Source organism: Erigeron canadensis, chromosome 5 (genome assembly GCF_010389155.1).
Source record: "Erigeron canadensis isolate Cc75 chromosome 5, C_canadensis_v1, whole genome shotgun sequence".
NCBI lineage: Eukaryota > Viridiplantae > Streptophyta > Magnoliopsida > Asterales > Asteraceae > Erigeron > Erigeron canadensis.
Window position 1 is genome coordinate 43079371 of NC_057765.1, and position 21547 is coordinate 43100917.

Below are 21547 nucleotides of genomic sequence, written 5' to 3' on the forward strand. Positions count from 1 at the left end.
CCATTGTCGTTGGCGTTATATTGTAACCTTTGTTGTTTTTTGGACCCAATTGACATTTTCCAAATACTAATCCCAAATATTGTTCGGCAAGAGCGAAGTTCATAACTATCTCTAACAAAGTGTTTCAAAATGGGAGGTGATATCATATCACAATTTTTGATTAATATACCATAACGTACAGATTTCACAGCTGACTATATAAATCAATAATGCATAATTATGATAAATTATAAAAAAAAATGTGATACTAATATCAATTCCCTTTCAAAATGGTCCCGTAGGATATTTACAATGTAACATGATATCACTAGAATTAAAGCGCCGTGATAATAAATGATAATTATAATTTATAAAATATGATATACAGTAATATACTTATATACTTTATATATTTATTAATCATTTAAAAGATTTTATCGATATTTTCAAACAAAACGGTCCCCTCTTGCACTCATATATTTTTAGTCAATACAGTAAAGATATTGAAATCACAATATATAGGACAAATTAGTAGGATACCTTAATATGACCATCCAATCAATCAACCTACAAAATCGAAATTGAAAACCTTGAAATCGACTACTAAAACAAAGTCTGTGATACTCAAGTGGAAATTATATTATTTAAAACTATCTTGTATTCGTGCAATACAACGAAACCTGGTCACAATGAATAATGATTATGACTCATTCCATATGACTACTACTTCATATTAGAATTAACGTTAACAACGTATGTTTTTTGAAACAAAATCAAGTTTAAATTCAAAAGTATGAATAGTCGTGTGAAATGAATAGATGAGATTCGAGTACTTGAATGATAGGTTAGCATTTTCTTATGTTATATAGTGTTTGGGAGATGAATGATTGTTTTTGACTAACTAAACAATAAATAAGGTATTAGTTTTAAAAGAAAGGATTGTAATGAGTTAAATGTATAAAGAAGATATAGGTATACATATGTAGATGACAAAATGATTTGTATGACTAAAATTCATGAACTTCAAAATGTCAATGAAAAAGATCAAGAAATACGACAAGATTTAAAATGAAGATGAGAAAAAAGAAAAAAATGATGACCATGTTTTAATAGTCGAGTAATCTAATCCATATGTTAGGATTTCCTTAAGTTGAAACTACAACTTGAGTCAAGTTGAGATGATCTTGACCATTGAATGAAAATCAAGGGCCAAGATTAAAAGATTATCTTTGCATCTTAACCTTTGAATTTCATCTAAGGGTTAAGAACCTCTTAACTTGGCCCCTCAAGTTGAAAGTAACTTGAGGGGATCTCAATCCATATGAAACAGATTAGAGGTGTACAAATTAAATTTAAAGTGGAAGTGTTTACATAACCTCTTTGTCAAGATAATAAACTCACCTATTATTAGTAATATTGTAGTACTCAAATAACAAGACACAACTACACTAAGTTGATCTAATCTAGTCCTGGATCTTAACAAAATACAATGATCAATATATCTAACCTAAAATTCAGGTAAGTCGGACAAATTCTCAATTCGTGTGAAAATGTCGTACCATAAGTCCACGTTATCCATGTCATAGCCCAAATTTGGATTGCATATGTCTTTGTTCTTGATCATTGTTAGCGGACTAGTTGGAACCACCTCAACGGTTGATACGTTCGTTAGTGAACTAGATTCAACGATGTCGTCTCCTTCACAAGATAACGTTTCTATCCAAAAACTATCATCAAGAAACGCCTCATTGTCATTACTATTGTCTTCATGCTTTGTTATACCGTATGAGCTAGTTGTCGTTTCTGTTATCGATGAAGACTCACTAGAGGATGGTTGATTAGAGACGTCTAGTTCCTCGGATTCAACCTCTTGTGGAATGAGATTTTGAGAAAGAACCTGTCCTTTAAGAGGTATAGCCTTTGATGAAGCACATTTAGATTTGGTGCGACGTTTCTTTGTAGTGGTTTGATGACTTTCAAGCCTTTTCTTCAAATGGGTGTGCCAAACATTCTTTATTTCGTTGTCCGTTCGGCCAGGTAATTTTGATGCAATTACTGACCATCTATTATTTATAAAAATAAATAAATAAATACCCAAACTAATGTTAATTAAAAAAAGAATTGGTAAATGGTTATATGACAATGTATAAGTGTATAAATTGAATTTTTTCTGTTTCTTTAATGTTCACATTTGACTTAAAATGAGACAAACTAAAGAAAAATATAAATAATTAAAACAGGACAAGGGAGTAATAAGTTTGTCACATTGGTTATTATATGAATTCAACTTTAAAAATCTCACATATCAAACTTTCTATTCATAGTTATTGTATCTTGTTACTTTTTTTATCAAGAAAAAAAAGTCTTTTCCTAGACGTGACAATCATATTTTTCGCTACATTATTATCATGTATAGAATTTTGAAAGAGAAATGATTAATCCTCCTAATACAATGCCTAAAAATATTACTAACTATTGGATAAAAACATGTGATAAAATTAGAAAGCAAGATTAAAAAAAAGATTTTAATAGATACTACATGTCTTATTTTATATAATTTTTGGAGAATTTTTAAGAGCATTTATCATTCTATATTTTTCTTAGTTCTTCCATAAAATATATCAAAGATATGGATCCGAATATCTCGAGCTAATACACAAATAATGTTTATTTATTAAATAAAACTGAATGTTATGTTATATTATTTTGTGCATCTTGGACTACGAGTTAAATGTTGTATATTTTATGCATAGGGACCTGTAAACATTATGTTGTTTGCATACATGTTGTTGTAACCACTCTTTTGTAAAAAGTTACGAGTATTTATTAATCTACTGAAGCATGAAAACCGGGATTGCGATTCATGGTAGCCAATAGCCAATTCGGAATAATATGATGGCCCTAACAATATATATATTTTCATCATGTCATTATCATGCCTACGGATCTAAATTTTATTTAAAAAAATTCCACTATATATAGTCTAGTACCAACTATCTTCGATACATCTCTTAATTAATAGATTTAACTTTATTAATACGTGAAGAGTTCAATATTGAAGTTGAGGTAAATAACAATAATGTTACATTCTTCTCGTCCTACTAAAAGTGTCATATTTTTTATATTTTAAAGTCTTTCTTTTAAAACTTTGACTTTAAATATTTTTGTTTATATTATACAAAATATTTGATGAAAGTTACGTAAATTAATTGAGTTTTTTTTTTTAACGACAGAAATAGAAGTATATTAAAAAATAAAGTCGACTAGCAAGGTGCTAGCGATCAAGTATATTAAATTAATTGAGTTTTAATATGTGTTTTCATATAATATAAGTTTCATCAAGTATTAAATAACACATAAATATAAATATATATATATTAATGGTCAAAGTTTAAAAATGAATATTTTAAAAATTCAAAACTAATATATTATGAGAGGAGGTACTAGATATTAGATATAGATGTATAAAGTTCATTGTATAATTCAAAACTTACTTATCAAGTCAATTATGCCAACGTACGGCTTTGAAACGAATTGGTCTTCCTAGAAACAATAGAAATTGCAAGAGAAATGATAGTTGCCAAGTCACACTAAATTACTACACTAGCTATATATTTTATTGTCTAAATGGCCATAGTACTTTATGTGTTGTGAATATATTTGTCTTAACTAAAGTATACAAAAATAATGTTTTAAATTAAAAACGTATGATAATTTATACCTATTTCCAAGCTTTTTATGAAGTTCAATGATGGTGTCTTCTTCTTCTTTGCTAAAGTTTCCCCTTTTAATATCTGGTCGTAAATAGTTGATCCAACGAAGTCTGCAACTCTTCCCACATCTTAATAGACCTAAACCACAAAATTACAAAACAAACCCATAAATTAACACTAGCTAATCCACTTTGGTTTCAAATCAAACGGTAAGAGTATATATGAACCATTTCTTTAGTTAAACTTTGGGCATATTTGTAATTAAGCCTATTAAATTAGTCACGTTTATCATTTCTAATTAAAAAATGTGTTTACCATGTTTGATCATGTACAAAATGAACAAAGTAATTGTGTTATGAGGCTTTCATTATCAATTCTTGTGCAAATTAATTAATTAGATTGTATCATCTTTGATTTTCTAAAGTATCCAATATGTCATCCAGCATAGATAGTTCAATATAGTGACCGATGAGGTAGTAACTTTTGACACCCCGCAAAGCACATATGCCTCCCTCGAGTCCTCGACCCTCGGGACAGCCTAATGATTACTTTAATTAAAAGACAAGTATTTTTACATTTTATTTACAATTTGTCTACTATGAAACTAATGAGTAGTGACGACATGGGTCACCTCACATACACTAGCTAGGCCAAGACCCTTTGTCTCGCCTTTTGGTAAATACATACGAGTATAATGTTAGCTAGCTAGCTAGCTTACTCAAAAGTTATATGTTAGCTAGCAGCTTACTCAAAAGAAAACCAAAAATGAGAATTCAAAGCCATAATTTGTAAGGTTTTATATATCATGCAAAGTGACTTTGAAAAGAAAAGATTGATAGGAAATGGATCGATCGATGATACAATTCTTTTTCAAGCTAGATAAATGTGTGAGAAAATTAATTACCGGCATGTTTAGGAAGAGCACGCCAATTAGGATGGCCATGTTGTTGAATGTATGAAATCAAGATTTGATCTTCATCATCACTCCACGGGCCTTTCTTCAATCCCATCTTTTCACAACATGGTGCTCTCCCCATATATGTAAATTCTTGATCTAGCTATATTTGTCTATTGGATTGTATTAAAAGAGATCCCAAGGCACAAAGTGAAGTGTTTGCCCAAGGATGCCTATTTATACTCGATCATCAACTTGATTTCTTTTTCTATTCATTTGTCTTTAATATTATTATTAGTTATTATATTATAATATTGTTTTGTAGTATTCGATATCTACATCCCAAAATAATTTTTCTCTGTAAATTAAATTATCAATACTCTATCGGATTCAAATCCTTACAACATTTTAAAAGATTTGTTCTCCCATGTATAGATCGATATAACGTTGCTAAGATCTGCTCATTAAGACAGAAATCGAACATACTTAAAAGGTGTTTGTTATTATAAATAAGATGTAAGAGAAAGTATCATATAGTGCGACTGAAAAAATGTTTAAAAGGTGGTTATTTTTATTTACAACTCTTTTTAGCGTTTTATTCATAATCCTATATATTTTTAGTAGATCTCAACTATATATTGTAGTGATTAATAAATATTAATTATGTAAAATTCAGATAAAAGATTATCCTTTTTTAACTTCATTATTAATTATGTAAAGTTGGACTAAATCAACCAAATTTGAATATGCTTTATACGGAAAAATAAATATATTAACTTTAATGATGATGGGATGGAGCAGATCTGTGTATATAAATATAATTTAATTTAACTAGTCTTAGTGCTAGACGAAGACAAAATCATCTTACTACGTTTTTAAAGTAAGTTTAAAGTTTCTATATGTAGATTCCAGGAAATATCACTTTTCCCTCACATTTTTTAATACTAAAATGCGACCTAGGTTGTGTATACATTTAAATAATCCCAATTCTCATATGTTGTCAAGTCGGTAATCACGTTAACTAGTATATCTAATTAAGGTGAAAATCTCCACAAATTGAAATTAATTTGAATGGTAAATTAAAAGAATCTTAACCATTGATTAAAAATCAAAGTTCATGATTTAAGGTTAATTTTTAAATCAAACCTTGATTTGATTGCGAACTTGAGATTTCTCCAACTTGAAACACTTGTGGAATCCTCACCCATATACTTAAACTGAAGATCAAAGTTATCTAACATCTACAACAGGAATTTTCGAACGGTACATATCAGATGCAATTTATTCATCGGTATTTGATATTTTTTATATATCTTATTATACGTTGATGAAACTCTGCATGTATTATAAAATATAAATTATGAGATGTATACCATATAAATCGTAACAAATGTTTTAAAGAAATAAATTCCATTTAATAACACATTTAACCTCCAAAGAAACAAGGACGACCAAGTGACCGATATTATGAACGCTTTAATTGCTGAAAGAAAGTGCAAGTACCAAAAAAATAAAAAGTAAAAACAAAAAACAAGACAAAAGACAAGTGAACATTAACTATTCAAGAATAGTCAAGTTGCTAAACTAAAGACGTACGTATTACAAACTAAAAAACTTATTAGATATCTGAGTAGTTAGATGGTTGATTTTCTTCCCTAACATTTTTTTTTTTTTCAAAGTTAGTTTCAATTCAGACGTGTTAAAAGAAATTTTAACCAACAATTCGTTGGACTTTCAATCTTCTCCTGATGAAAAATACCTTGAAATGAGAAACCAAACTATTAATATTACTCGTACATTTTTTATCTGAATGAATTTAATCATATACGATTTAATATGTAATTTTAAAGTTTCCTCGATCTACAAAAGTATCAAAATCTGTAATGAATTTGACTCATAAATATGTATGTCTAAATTATTATTACACATAAAAATATAAATGTATGTCTAAAAAATCACTATATATGAAAAAAAAAAAAACTAATCTAAATGTTTAAAATCATTATTTTAATCAAATCGTGTGTAGTATACACGACACGGAATAAATACAGATTTAAGTTTAACATTGCATTGGTGTTTTATTATGACGGGTGTGTGGGCTGTGGCTGCTATATATGCTACAAATCTCAAATGCACGAATCTAATACTATCTTATAAGTATTTTGTTTTTTTTCAAACTTCAATTAAATAATTGAAGTATTTAAATTACCCTTTTTTTTATTGATTAATTTAGATATCTTTACCTAATATACCTATAATACCCTTAAATCTCAATCACTCATTTTTTTTCCTCTCTTCCATAAATAATTTTATTTATCTAATTCATTCAAAAAAATTTATCTCAAAAACCGTATATCGATAAATTATAAAAATTGTATAGGTGTTCTTAAAATTTCATGCTCTTTCATTAGAGATGTCATTCGATGTACTTTCGACGAATTTTTCAATCCGAGGGCAGAACCCGTACAGTTAAGACATTTGAATATCATACTCTATGACTTGACCTATCACCATACCATCTCACCGTCGCAACACGCGGACACTGTCTTTCGTAATTATATATGTGCATGGCTCAACAGTTACGCAGCCATCAATAATCGTTTTCCGTTAAATAATACTCTATTTGAATTGGGCACTTCGAAAAGCAAAAGTAATACTGTATTAATTGTGAAATGGTGATTATAATTTAAAGATGAATGAGGGCCCTTGTCACGATTTAGCAATGCATGGATTATTATTAAAACTAAACATTTTATTTTCAAAGGTGTATAAAGCTTAATAAGGACTTGAGGACCAAATGGCTGCATCATCAAATATTGTATAAACGACCAAAAGTAGAAGCATAAACTCGTACTTAATTCACTAGTTTGTATATGAGTTAGATTTAATGTTTATGTTCAATTTATCTGACTTGTCGGTAAGGTTCTTGACATTTGTTTTTGAAGAGATTGACAAAATTGGATATATACCTAGAAGTTATTAACCTCTATGTGAGTTTTCAGTAGAGGTGTAAAAAAAAACCGATTAACCGAAACGACCCGATTTGTAACCGATAATCGAAACCGTTAGTAAAAGGAATAGTAAAAACCGATTATAGGTTACTAAAAACTCTTGCTTACTAACTGATTACTCTTTTTAAAACCAAAACCGATTATTAACCGGTTAATTATTACAAATAATAATCGGTTAACCGGTTAATCATATACTATATACATATTATATATATATATATATGAATCATATTATATACATATACTGACGGAAAAATCGCACCATGAGATGATTTCGTAAGTTTTTAATATATCTATATTATATATAGATTAATGCTTCTTTAATCAGATCCAACATTAAATTTTTGTTGTTTTTGAGATTTGGGATGATTAATTTTGTTTTGTGTTTAGAAAATGATATTTATTTGGAATATGAGATGTTTTTGGAATATGGATTCATCACTCAGACTTGTCAGAAATGATTGTTTTTTCCCATTCTTCACCACTTCCTCAATATTATAATGGACGGTTAAAAAAAACCAAATAAGTTAATCGGTATCGGTTAATCGGTTATTATTAATCGAAATCGGTTAAATAGGTTTCAGTTTTAAAACCTAGAAACCAGTACAAATTAACCATAACTGGTTATGACTGTTTCAAAAAATAACTGAAACCGGTTAACCGCTTCTTCTTACGCTTCTAGCCTTGTCTGTTGCCTCAGTTGCATGACGGAGCTACTCAGGCCCACTTTTTAATTTCCCATCCAAGCCCAATAAATGGAAATGGAATTTGGCTCGAGTAGAGTAACGTGATTACGTCAGAAACTCTGAATAGTTCAGTGTCTTTATTTGATTATAGGGGGCGTTTGGTAAGAGGGAATCATTGAGAATGAAAATGTAATAAAGAATGGAAATATTAGGAAAGATAATGAGTATTTGGAAAGAGAATAGTTACATTATTTGGTAACAACAAAGAAGAGAAACATAAAAAATAAACAAATTAATATGAATTTTTTTTTAAACAAAAACTAATTATAATATGATAATATAAATAATTAAAATTAATAATTAAATACATGAGAAAAAAAAGGGTAATTTGATTTCATTCTCACTATTCTTTACCATTTTGGGAGGAATCATGAGAATGAAATGATTTCTCCTTCTACCTCCTCATTTCCATTCTTTTGTGTAACCAAACAAGGGAAGTGATTCTCATTCCATTTCCACCCTACCAAACACCCTCTAGTAATCTGCCATGGATTTTCTATTTAAAATCAGATCTCTTTTTAAAATTTATTTCTTGTCATCACTTCCGTTTCTTCTAAAAATTTAGATATACATTACGGAGTATTTCAAAAGCGGTGACGATTAAGGTGGGTCAAACAAACGCATATTTTTACTAGAGGTTTCAGATTAAAATTTTCAAAACATTTTAAGAATGAAAAAGAGTTTGAAAATGGTTAGAGTTGTATATCCAAGCCCAAAAAATAAAATCAACCTAAAAAAAAATTGACATAAATATTACACTAAGTGTCTATCCTAATCTTATCCATTAATTTTTCTAAATGTTATCACCTTATGATTAAATTTATTTTTAGTTTAGTTGATTTATCAGTATCCATTTTTTTTTTCATTTAAACCTGAAAGTGGAAAATATCTCCATTTAGCACTTGTTAAAAAGATAAACCTAAAGATAAGAATAGCACTAAAATTTCCACCATTTAAGTAAAAAATGTCCAACGTGTTATTAATAACATCTTTTTTCTACATAATAAAAAATGATTGTAATACTTTTACATATCCTCATTTATGTCTACCTATGTGTATAAAATCCAATTAGTGACATTAAAGATACTTTTCACAGGCACCCTTGCGTAAATGGTACGATGAGAATTTTCTAAACCTCCGTTATCTGCATGGATCTTTCATTAAGATTGTTATCAGCCTATAAAGCATGTTACTGATCTTTGACGCGCACGTCCACATACAAGATTACCAGTTCATACACCATGTCTGCTAACGTAGCATCGCTCAAAACAAAGACACACGTATCTGTATTTGTTATTCTGTATGTAACATGAATTTGATAGATGGTACTTTGGTATTGGGATGGGTCTTTCGGTTTAGACTAGACCAGATGTGGTTTTGATACCAAGGGCTGAGAACTGAAAACAGACTGACTATTAATGAAATTTATTTTTCAAGCTCATCACAGTTATTGAACAAATAAGTATATGTGTTTTCTAATAATATGGATCAAAACCATGTATGCATAACAAATGTGATACCGTATGTCCGTATTGTTCCAGTGAACGTACCTTCGAATTCCCACAGTACCTAGTTTCTCTATATTAATCATTCTTGGCAAAATACATGTTAAGATGCAGTACAAGAAAAGATCTGTTATCTGATTTTCAGTTTACAAAGATGCATTCCTATTGAGCATACTTAATGTGACACATTGACACCAATACATAGACATTGCCAACTTGTAATGCAGAATTATAGCATGATTGCTTATAAAAATGAAAATGCAAAAATAGAAAATTATACATAGAATTACATAGATTTAGTACTCCTTACAACAAGATTACAGGTCATCAAATACAAGTCAAAGGGGTGGCTATCTCATGCCACCCATATCGTGATCATCTTCGTCATCAAGATCCATGTCATTCGACAGCCTGATTTTTCGTCCATCTCTTGGTCCAGTTCTACCTCTCTTTGGTTTTCCCCTGAGCAAGATAAATGGGTCATACTTATGGACATATGAACCTTAGAAAGGAGTCACTAAATGGGTCATACTTATGGTAGTTGGGATTACTTTCGTAGCTCAACTAATGGTCATTTCTAAGACAATTGTATATTGTTTTTCCTCTTCAATTTTATGAACATTATAGTTGTTGATGCCTATCTCAAACACTTGTAAAATAGTCTGTAAAGAGAATTGGGTACTCACTGTCCATTAATACTCAGGCCTCCACCTCTAGGTCGTCCAGGGCCTACATCTGATCTTCCCTCTAATGAAAACATAGAAGTCAAATAGATCAGTTGACATCATGTTAACTAAAAATTATAATTGAGAAGAAGCAATATATTAGAGCGATCTTGTTAAAATGGTTCACCTTCGCGTCCAGCTGCAAGCTCTTCAGCCTGAAGATATACAAAATACGAATAGACTAGAAATTCAAATAATTACTCCATTCAAGTGGGAAAATTATTATACCAACTACAGAAAAGTGACAGTTTGTTCATACTTTCAACAATAAAATCAAGGGAAGAAAATAGAAGTGAAAAAATATATCTATCATACCGCTGGTGAGGTAACTGAGGATAGGGAAAAGAGTCTATCTTCATGCTGAAATTTTCTCGACCTTTTCAGGCTGCAATACAATGAACAAAACTAGGTCATAAAATAAAGTAAAAGTAACAATGCAAGTATTTTCAGCAATGTAACCATAACATTAGAACCCTGTTATTTTTTTACTTTTTGCCTTCAACCACACTGTATAACTTAACAATACTAGTCTGTCCCTCTCCTAATAATGACAAACTTATCAAACATCCTTTGCTTTTTGTTGTAAATACTAAACAGGCAACCATTCTTACAAAAAATGAAAGAATGAACCATTGCACTTTTGCACAAACTACTCATTCTTAATACTATTGCATTTTCATAAGGGTGGTGATATATTCACAGCAAGAAGCCAAATACAATGGCCTAAAATGATAATCTATTATCTACGATATGACCCTTTGTAAGAATTTGGTAAAAGTATAATGCTCAAGACCCACATATCGCTAGTAAAAAGTCCGAAGTGGATGCAGAAAATATGCAAATAATGAATTCATCTGAAAGTATAAGAAAAAAGTAGACAAAGAAACATACTTGGTGGCGTTCTTTGATGAAGAAAGAAAGCCTTCGTATCCTTTCCACACATTACCAAAATTGCTTGATTCTTGTAAGTAGCTGGTTTCTAACTCATACACCTATCTTAATCATTTCAACATAAACAATAAAACTTGCTGAAAAACAGAGGAAATTTTCTTAATCAACTAAAAAGGTATATCATGCATCACCGTAAAAAAGAAATGTCAAGTTTGTGGAAACATATACTAAACAGTACTTGGATCTACTCACAAAACACATTATGCTCTTTTAATCATCTCATCTCATATTCATCATAAGATACGTATATGAGTATTTCATTAAACATTGAACAATTGAAGTTTTCAGTATGCCTTATATAAATTGAAAAAACTATTAGTATCAAAGTGATTATGACATCAACACAATCAAAACTCATTTTTTAATTTAACATTTTGAGAGAAAAGCTTTGTGTTAACATGTTTGAGTATGCAGTAGATAACTTGTTTTAAAACTGTAAATAATCATAAAGACAACCTAATATTACATTTGGAAAAAAAAGGGTAAAGGAGGGCAGACTGTCCCCAGAACCACATTGGATCTCCATCATTGCCAAATATAACATTTGGCAACATTGTACACTCGATAACCAAGCTAATGCCTTTATTTCTATATACAGATGTTAAACTGACCACATTGCTAAGAAAGGTACTCAAAAATACAAAATATTTGACAACGTGGGGCATCTGTTAATTTCTCTCTCATCAAAAGCAATGATAGTTTAACTTTTGACAAACACAAGCGTAAAAGTTTCAATTTTTTTTGATATATTTAGGTACCCAAAAATATACCAATACGGGAAGGTTCATCTGAGAAAAAAAATACAATTCAGAGCTAGAGAACTATTGGGGACCCTAGATAATAAAGAGCAATCGGTTAACATCGGATTATCACAAGTGAAAAATGAACAAATACGCACTCCATATATACTAGTGTATAATCACCGGTGATTACCAACCATCTTAACCATCCATTTTCGATTTATGGGCCTGGATCACTTCCCTATTTCTCGAGTTTTTCGTCCTTCTCAAATGAACACACCCGAGTTCAACACTCCCCGATAATTCTTTTATATTAAAGATCACCCATTTCTTGGCAAAAATTGAACTTTTACTCAACTAAGAGAAAAATTAACATATACCCACATTGTCAAATTTAATTTTAATAATCATGCCTTTTTAGTCAAATTTAATTCATATATAAATGTAAAACATTATTATTATAATATGATAGAGTAGATAACAACTATTATTATTATTATATAATATAAGGAATGTAAAAATAAAAAAGCAACCTGTTTTTCAATAGTACGAAGTTCTTCTTGAAGCTTTTGTCTCTTAATCATAAGAGATGAAAGCATTGCCTTTGGATTGTTTGATGTTTTCTGCCCTATAAAATCAAAACCCACTTATAAAAATCTAAACTTTTTAACAAACAAATAAAATTCGAAATGATGAAAACTAGGGCTTTTTTTTTATTCTTTTCACAATTACCTTGAGATTCCATCAATCTGTCAAATTGAAGAAAGATATATGAAATTGAGTAGAAAATGAGTGGAATTAGATTTGAAATTTCCGATTTTTTGTTTTTTTAGGGAGTCAATTGTAGGATCGTGTGACTTTTAGGGTTCGAATTAGGGTTTCAATTTGGGGTTTCGTGAATTTGGGGGAAAACAAACGGCAGGTAGTTGGTTTTTAAAACTTTTTGCGGTTTTGTTTCTTTTTCTGGTAATTTGTTTTGGAATTTATGCTCTTTGCCATGTCATCAATTTAATTTTACGACTTTCGTTGTATATGACTAGCAATGTACCCGCGCAATACGGAGACGGTGGTTTAGTGGTGTCGGTGACAGGTGGTGATCGATGACATCGATAATTGGTGTCAAGTGGTCTAACCGTGTAAGTTGATACAATGGTGATATTATATTTTAGAAGATAAGGGTTTAAAGTATAAATTAATTCATTAAGGGTAATTTTGGTAATATCTAATAACTCTTTCATTAATGCTCTATTCTCAAGTTTTTTTTTATGAGAAAAGAAAAGGAAGGGATAGAAAAGAGATGAGAAGAAAGAAAAACTTAAATAAGTATGTTATTTTTGAGTTGATAAGAAAAGAAAAGAAAGTAATAACAACTTTACAATTATACCCTTTTATATTATAAGTAAAATATGATGGATGAGGGCTTTATAGTAATAACACATAAGTTGTAATTATTTTCTTTTCATTCCAGTCCATTTTGGAAGGAAAGTATTTAAAACTAAAACCCCTTAAATTCCCTTTCTTTTCTATCCATTTCTCTTTACTAAAAAACTCAAGAATGCAAAAAAACTATCATTTCTCTTCCTTTCCTTTCCATACCTAAATAAACTCAAGAATGCAGCATAAGGGTTGTTTATTAAGGGCAATCTAACTATTTTTCTAAAATAGGGGGTGGGTAATCATTATAAAGGAGTAGTATTGTCTATGATTATTAACTCGGATTAAGTCACTAAAATATCGGATATAAAATTTTATATAGAACATTTTAGTGATAGCCTAAGGTCTATGGTTAATGAAAATTTTAATTTAAGAAACCTTTGATTTAAGAAATCTTGTGAAAATTATGACCAAAAGAAACCTCTTTTATTTATCTATATTGGGGATATTGGAAAATATAACTTTTAAAACACATGTTGTGGAAACAAAATCACATCGTGATGAATGAGCTATTCATGTGTCACTTTACATTCGGTATGGTAAGTCGCTTGAAGTTTTTCGAATGATTTGATCACAACGGATGTTTTATTGATTTTCATCATTTTTATTTCGAAAGAGTAATTAAGTGAGATGGATGAAAGTAAAAGAAACATAAATAAACATTGTAGCACCATTAAAAGTTAAAGCGGTTTTGGGCATGAGGGTAGCTAAAGTGACACAACAAACTTGTAGCACCATTAAAAGTTATGTCGTACCAAAATTGAGGTGTTTTTACTAGCGTCTCACATTATGGCCATCACACCACCAAGGAGACTACGGGAAAGGTGATCGGCCTGACTCCCAGTAGCTATCTTTTCTTCTAAGAAAATTGTTTTTTCTTATATTAATGTTGTGTGGACGACTAGACGAGGAAAAAATATGATAGATATGTAGCTGATGTACAGAATACAGATGATAGTGTTTTTATAGAGTACTCCCCCCAAACCTCACCTCTATATTATATATGAATCACATAATTATCTGATAGTTGCTCACTTGCTCATATATTTTATAAACCAAAGTTAAAACCAACATGAACAATACAACAACGAAACCCATAGCAACATGAACCATACACTAACAAGATACTAGAAATAAACCAGACAGATGACTTCATGTATTATAGATATCATTTTGAAACAAGCACTCAAAATTTCAGCTTCAAAACTTAAGCATCAACTATCAAAAACAAGCGAATATATAACAGACCAGTACAGAACTACTACCTTGTGTTACTTTATCAGAAACGGTGAACAGAAAGTACTTGTTCCTGTGGCTTGTTTCTTACTAGCAGAAGAAGAAACGGCAGTTGAACACAAATCATCATCTGTTTTCGATAACTCACTTTCACTCTTGTAATCATGCAAGTTATATTCATCGTGTTCTTGCTCCTCTAAAGGCATGGATCTTTTTCTCTCATTATTATTTGGTATGACTGAAATGTCCTTATGCATTGAAGGGACCTTTTGATCATTAGAGGATGTTGAAGGACATGGTGCCCTTTCTCTTTTGAGAAATACTCTAGGAATGGGCAAGTTTTCAGGATCGCAATTATCAACCACGACTTCATTTGTTCCTTCACAGTTGTCTTGCTTTGAAGCAGATTCTTTTTCTTTCATAAGTAGTATGGCACTTGTCAAACGGTCTCTTGCAATTTCAATATCGATTATAGGTTCTGGATAGTTTAAACCCAACTCAACTCCTGCGGCTTGGAGCACTGGAAGAGGTGCATTCCATGGATGGTGGATCCATTCTGTAGGCATTCTTGATAGCTCAGGTAACCACTGCCGAACATATTCACCCTCTGGGTCAAACTTGAACCCCTGTACCTGATTCATCAAAATTTCCAGTAAGATTTATGCAACTATCTATCACTACAACTAGAGGTGGTACTGCGACCAGTTACTTACAAATTGGTAAATCCAGGTATCGTTTGATCTTTGACATGTCAAAGAAGTGAAACAAAATATAGTTCAACAAGAAATATGTCATATAGGTCAAACGTCGCCCATTGTGTATATCAATGCATTAAACCTCCTAAAACATTGTCTTCATAAAATTTGAATTGTTATTGAAGCACTACGATATTTGTAATCAAACTTGGCATACTAATTATTTAATGAAAAAAGAAACAATATGGATTAGAAGGATTTCGGGTCAAACTAACCCAACCCACTTCAACAAATACAGATAAATAATCACCCATTTTAGTCCGTTACTCAACGTGTCTAACCTATTCATTTTGTCAGCTGTAAATACAACAAATCCTTAAGTGTGTGCATACTTCGTACTCATAAGTGTATAATACTAGCTAGAATGTGTAAATGTTCAAACCCTTAAGAATGCAAAAGACATGTGTGTGTGTGTGTGTAGTCCTTGCTAAGTTTTAATTATAACGTTGGAACTTTTAACATGATTGTGCCCTTCTATTCTATCCATTGAAGATTGATGGCAGTGGCAAATACTTGATTTCTGATCTGGTTATGCATTAACATGACAATTTTTCCAGGGAGATTAACTATAATTTCAAAGTTTGCCTATAATTACACTACAAAGCACAAACGTTGTAACAGCTAATAAGTTTATTTTTAAACAGCAAATTTTATGTCAAGTTTTACACTCAAATGTATGCTTGACCTAAACATACCTCAGGGCTATCGAGACGATGAAGTTCATGCCCATCTGGTAAGCTCCCTGATATATACTGCCAACCAAGAATATCACTTTCAAGATCAGCGTCCAAGAGCGTATCCCAAAAATACTTCATACCCCATTGCCATGGCAACAACAAACATTTGACTAAAAAACTCGCTGTAATAACTCTGATCTTATTGTGAAGCCACCCCGTTGCCCAAATCTCTCTCATTCCTGCATCAACCAATGGGTAACCAGTTCTACCCTGTCTCCAAGCCTTAAAATGTGCCTGGTTAGCTTGCCAAGGAAAATGCTTTAAATTGCCTAGAAGTGATCTTTTGTGAGTGAATGGGAAATTAAAACAAATATAACGTGAATATTCTCTAAGCCCGATAGATCTGAGAAAACAAGCTACACTTTCTTCTCCATGATGGTTTCCTTCTTTTGTCCATAAAATCTGCTTCATTGTTGCGCTATGGAAAAGTTTCCGAACACTGATTTCACCAAAATGAATATATGGAGATAGAATTGATGTTGAATTTTCGGTCACTTTTTGTCTATTGTTTGCATAATCACAAAGATGGTTTTCTATGAATATGGTAAGAGCTTTGTCAGCATTTACCCAACCTGGTGACCACCCTCGTCCTAGTAATGCATTACTTGGTTTCTCTGATTCATCTTCAAGACCAAGTTTCTCGATTGCACAATCCTCCACGGATCCTGTTATTAGTCCATCATAAGAAACATAAGAAGATGAAATTAAAATGGATAATCGAACCATTATCGGCCCGCTGCTGACCAGTACTTGAACCCCTGACCTCTACTTTTATACTGCATATCTAGACCACTATGCTGCCAAGGATGTATGTCTAAGAGGTATTTGGTTATGTTTTTGTGAGCTGAATAATTATCATGACTTCAAGAAACACATTCTGCTTCTGAATATCTTATTAAATAGGGGTCACAAACTTATTGGATGTTAATTCATTAATCCGTGATTAGGGGTCGTTGTGTAATTAGCTTATGTATTTAGAGTCGTGTGTGTAAAGTTTATAAGTTTAGGGTCCTAGTATGTCAAGAATAAAGTCACCAACCGAAAAGTTAGTTATTGGTGGTTATATAGGTAGTTATTTATGGAAAGTTGTGACTCCTGGGAAAAGTCACAATGGTTCGGATATATGTCTATAAGTAGACGTGTCCACAAAAACTCAACAGAATTTCATTATATACAATGTGTGAATTTGTGTGTCAGTGAGTTTTGTTCATTAGACATGTTTAAATCGGGTCCGGGATGGTCCAAATGGGCCAACAAAAATCATGTTTCTTAACACATGTAGCAAAACTGATTATCAACGCATAAATAAGAAATACGAGTAGCTTATTTACCCTTTCTTTTAACCTACTTTGAGAGACTTTTACTCCCCATTTCATTCCAAATCTCTTTTTTTACAAGAAAGACTAGCCTATCGGTTCCTAATCAGAATTTGCATACATCTAAACAACTAATTATCTGATTATTACAAGTTTAAATGACTGAAACATATCCACATACTATCTCCAACATCCCATTACACAACTGTTCATTCTAGAATTTGAATATCATTATCACTCAATAGAATGTTAAAACGTTATTGATGCTAAGAGAATTACACATGATGCTAAGAGAATCACTCATATGGCCATAAGGGTATTATTTTGAGTCAACACGCATAACTTTCGGTTTATACTTGGGGGCTATATCATTTCCAAGATTATCTGAAGTTAACATATTTCATGTACCTGTGGCTTGCACTATTCGACATGGAGGAAGACGTGTAACAGGGTCCTTCTGCATTTTCAAGCATTTTTCCCAATATGCATTAAAGGTTGTAAAAGCATAGCCTTCGTCATTGTATACTTCCCATGGTTCATACAACAAGTCAGCATTGTAGGTTTGAACAGGAACACCAAGCTCCCCAAGCTTTACTTTTACGTTGTGATCTCGAACAAGTGAAACAGGATCTAAAAAAACACAAATTAAGATCTCTGGAAGTAACCAGAACTTAATATAAATAAACAACGGATCATCTCAATATCAGTATAAATTTCAATATTCATAACTTTTGATATTTCCTAGTGTCACGATAGATTCCATCTTTTGATATTCAAGGGCTTTTTGAATTTCAAGTTCTAACTTGCCATGATGCCGTTCAGGGTAGAATTGGAATATGGGAGAGATGATATCGACCAGGTGAGTCTAAGAACTGAATTTAAGATATTCAACACAAAGAATGCTTTATTTAGTTTTGAATTCAAACTAAATTGAACAAAAGTATTAAAAGATCGACTGTTATTCAAAAAGGCCATGAACCAGGGGCTACTTGGTTCAAGGATTGTAATCCTTCATTTTGTCAGTCAAACAATATACAGTAATTTAAGGAGACATAGTTTAAGGAAAACTACAGTACTACACTACCTAAGTACGTACATAATAATCCCTCATTCCCAATTAATTGTCAACAACGTTACCATCTTTTCTGTACCAAAATAATTATTCATTTTCCACAAAAATGCATATATTACTACTATATTACTTACCTATTATAACCTTAACTAATTACCATTATAATAACTTCTCAAGTTAACTATATATTAAATGCAAGGGCAAAATGGGTATTCGCTCATGTAAAAGCTTAATTAATTACACAATACACATATCCTAAATTTAACAATGATTATTACAGGTTCATCACCAATTTCTAGATAACAAATTTGCCCACCAAGGTCCAAATATACTACTACTATTATTTATAGTATACTAGTAACTAAATTAAGGTATAGAAGCAGAGGATACATACCATAGAGTTGATTATACACTACTTTATTTGCACCAATAGCAGAAATACATTCAATAAGAGCTGAAATAGTACTCTGAGCATTCATCAAAACAAGATCAACACCAAGTGACTTTAAAGACTGTCCTAGTTGGATCAAAGATTGCTTTAACCACCATCTCGAAACCCGACCCGGATAAAACTGTTGTTCTTCTTTTGGACACCAGATAAACACTGCAAAAACAGAACCATCTCTTGCTGCTGCAGAAAGTGCAGGATTATCTTCTATCCTTAAATCCCTTCTAAACCAAACAATAGTCTTGTGATCACTGCTACTACTTCCCATCTTTCTTTTTTCCACTTAAATTTACAACTTTTTTTTCCTTCAGTTCACTAAAATCACAAAATTCAGAAAGTTCCAGACAGGATCTTGGATCAAGATCAAATCTTTAATGGATTTTTTTAACAATCTTGAAAACCCCACAAAGTTTCTTGAAGAAAGTTTTGATCTTTACTGAAAAAACACAATCTTGATCTCAAAATTCTACAGATTTTGGTATGATTACAAAGTGAATGATTTTTTTGTATGATTTGAAAGGAACCCAGATGAGAAAAAAAAAGGGGGGTTTTAATACCCCTTGAGGCCTTGACTATATATATAGGTGTGTATATATATATGTATTTCTCAAAGAAACTAGCAGAAGAGGAAGGAAGATGATGGGGGCATTGATTGATCTCACATGGGCATGAGGGTCTGTTTAGGCAAATGGATAATTTTGTCCTTGTGTTAATAGGAAAAGATATTTTGAACTTTTTCTAAAATCAGAAAATCTTGTGATAGAGGAGTCAAGTTGATCAAGAGAAGGTACATTTGATATTGTTTTCACTTTATTTAGAAATTTGGGACACACCACTAAACGTTAAAACATCCCATTTTATCATTCTCTGTTTTGGATTTTTACCTTTGGGTAAAAAACTGTATAGAATGTAAATCTCTTCTGATGCCACCATTAACCATTATTCATCACCATTAACCATTCTCTGTGTTGTTTGGCATATGTAGATTTTGAAAAACTTAATGATGGATTTAAAACTTAAAGACAATAATGGACCTAAAAGGAAATTTTATCCCATGTCATGATCAATTATTGATATGAAAACAGATAGTTGCATAAAACAGTCATTGAATTATTAAATTGCTAAATTAAATCATTTATCAGTCATATACTCATATTCATTGTTAGTGGGAAAAACAAAATATTATGTTTGACAAACGGATTAGGATAGATACACTGTCATTTTTATTAGATAGTAGGGATGAACGAATTTTAAATAAAAACGAAATTACAGGTATAACTTCTTGATGCATAAATTAGTGGTGAATGGATAAATTACAAAGAGCCTGTTACAAAGTGCAAATCATCACCAAGATGGCCTAGTAATGAGGCAAAACATTAATTAGTGGTGAATGAAAAGAAAAAAAAAAGGCAGTGTATAGTTTCGACAAGGTATACTGCTAGTTGGTCTTTCCTTTTGAATAAAAATCTTGATGTTCAGAAAAAAGAATGGTATTACAAAGAGCTCATTACAAATTGCAAATCATCACCAAGGTGGCTTAGAAATGAGACAAGTTGATATTCTCACAAGGATTTGAGGTATTCTCACAATAAAATTATTTAAAACTAAATTAAAAGTGTCATCTCTAAGTAAATTCAAGAGACAAAACTAAGTTTGTTTACTCATTTATAAAGTATTAACAGATGAAAACAAAAAGTTCACTATCTGCTTGATTACTAATGTGTTTCAACATTTGTCGAAACTTTTGTTTGACTTTTATCGGAATCATATATTTCATGGATCTTATTAAAAATTGGTTTTGGTTTCCCATCTTCAGGTGATTTGATGAAGATTAGTCAAATATACACTACTTAACTAGCAGTTTCGACCAACCCTCCTGCATAACTATTGGTAGGAGTTTCACTTATAAGTCTGCATGACACCAACAAGGAATTAGCCTAGTGATAAGGCAAACATTTGGTGACCTTAAAGTCTCAGGTTTAATCCTCACTTGGGGCAAAAAATAACTCATTTAAGGAACATGTTACCAATTAAACTTAGACCCATATGTAAAGTTTAGATACGTGGGTTCGATCCTTCGGGGTGCCCAGATCATGTGGGGATTAGGATGGAGGTATTGTACCAGTATGGCTCATACGGGGTGAATCGATGGGTATTCAATTGTGGTATCAGGGTCAGGGTTCCCTCCATTACCCTTTTTTTATAAGTCTGCATGACTTGAGTTCGAAACCAGGGTTGGTACCTATTTTTAAAGGCCAGATAAACCATTCAGTATTCTAAAAAA

At 31.3% G+C, this 21547-nt stretch overlaps 3 protein-coding genes across 3 annotated transcripts; all 3 read right to left on the reverse strand.

Annotated features, from left to right (window-relative positions):
* Positions 1-1330: 1330 nt before the first annotated feature.
* LOC122600636 (transcription factor MYB14-like) lies at positions 1331-4801 on the reverse strand. Its single transcript, XM_043773383.1, has 3 exons — positions 4597-4801; positions 3701-3830; positions 1331-2042 (listed from the first exon to the last, which is right to left on the reverse strand). The coding sequence occupies exons 1-3, from the start codon at positions 4727-4729 to the stop codon at positions 1487-1489; spliced, it is 819 nt and encodes a 272-aa protein (XP_043629318.1). The 5' UTR covers positions 4730-4801; the 3' UTR covers positions 1331-1486.
* A 5307-nt stretch (positions 4802-10108) lies between these two features.
* Positions 10109-13222, reverse strand: LOC122600259 (chromatin modification-related protein MEAF6-like). The gene is made up of 7 exons (XM_043772953.1): positions 12998-13222; positions 12799-12893; positions 11466-11566; positions 10890-10959; positions 10702-10729; positions 10536-10596; positions 10109-10311 (listed from the first exon to the last, which is right to left on the reverse strand). Exons 1-7 carry the CDS (start codon positions 13008-13010, stop codon positions 10200-10202), a joined length of 480 nt encoding a protein of 159 aa, XP_043628888.1. The 5' UTR covers positions 13011-13222; the 3' UTR covers positions 10109-10199.
* Positions 13223-14824: 1602 nt separating this feature from the next.
* On the reverse strand, positions 14825-19993 carry LOC122599977 (cryptochrome-1). The gene is made up of 4 exons (XM_043772601.1): positions 19210-19993; positions 18152-18373; positions 16386-17092; positions 14825-15567 (listed from the first exon to the last, which is right to left on the reverse strand). Exons 1-4 carry the CDS (start codon positions 19529-19531, stop codon positions 14971-14973), a joined length of 1848 nt encoding a protein of 615 aa, XP_043628536.1. The 5' UTR covers positions 19532-19993; the 3' UTR covers positions 14825-14970.
* Between the last annotated feature and the right edge of the window lie 1554 nt (positions 19994-21547).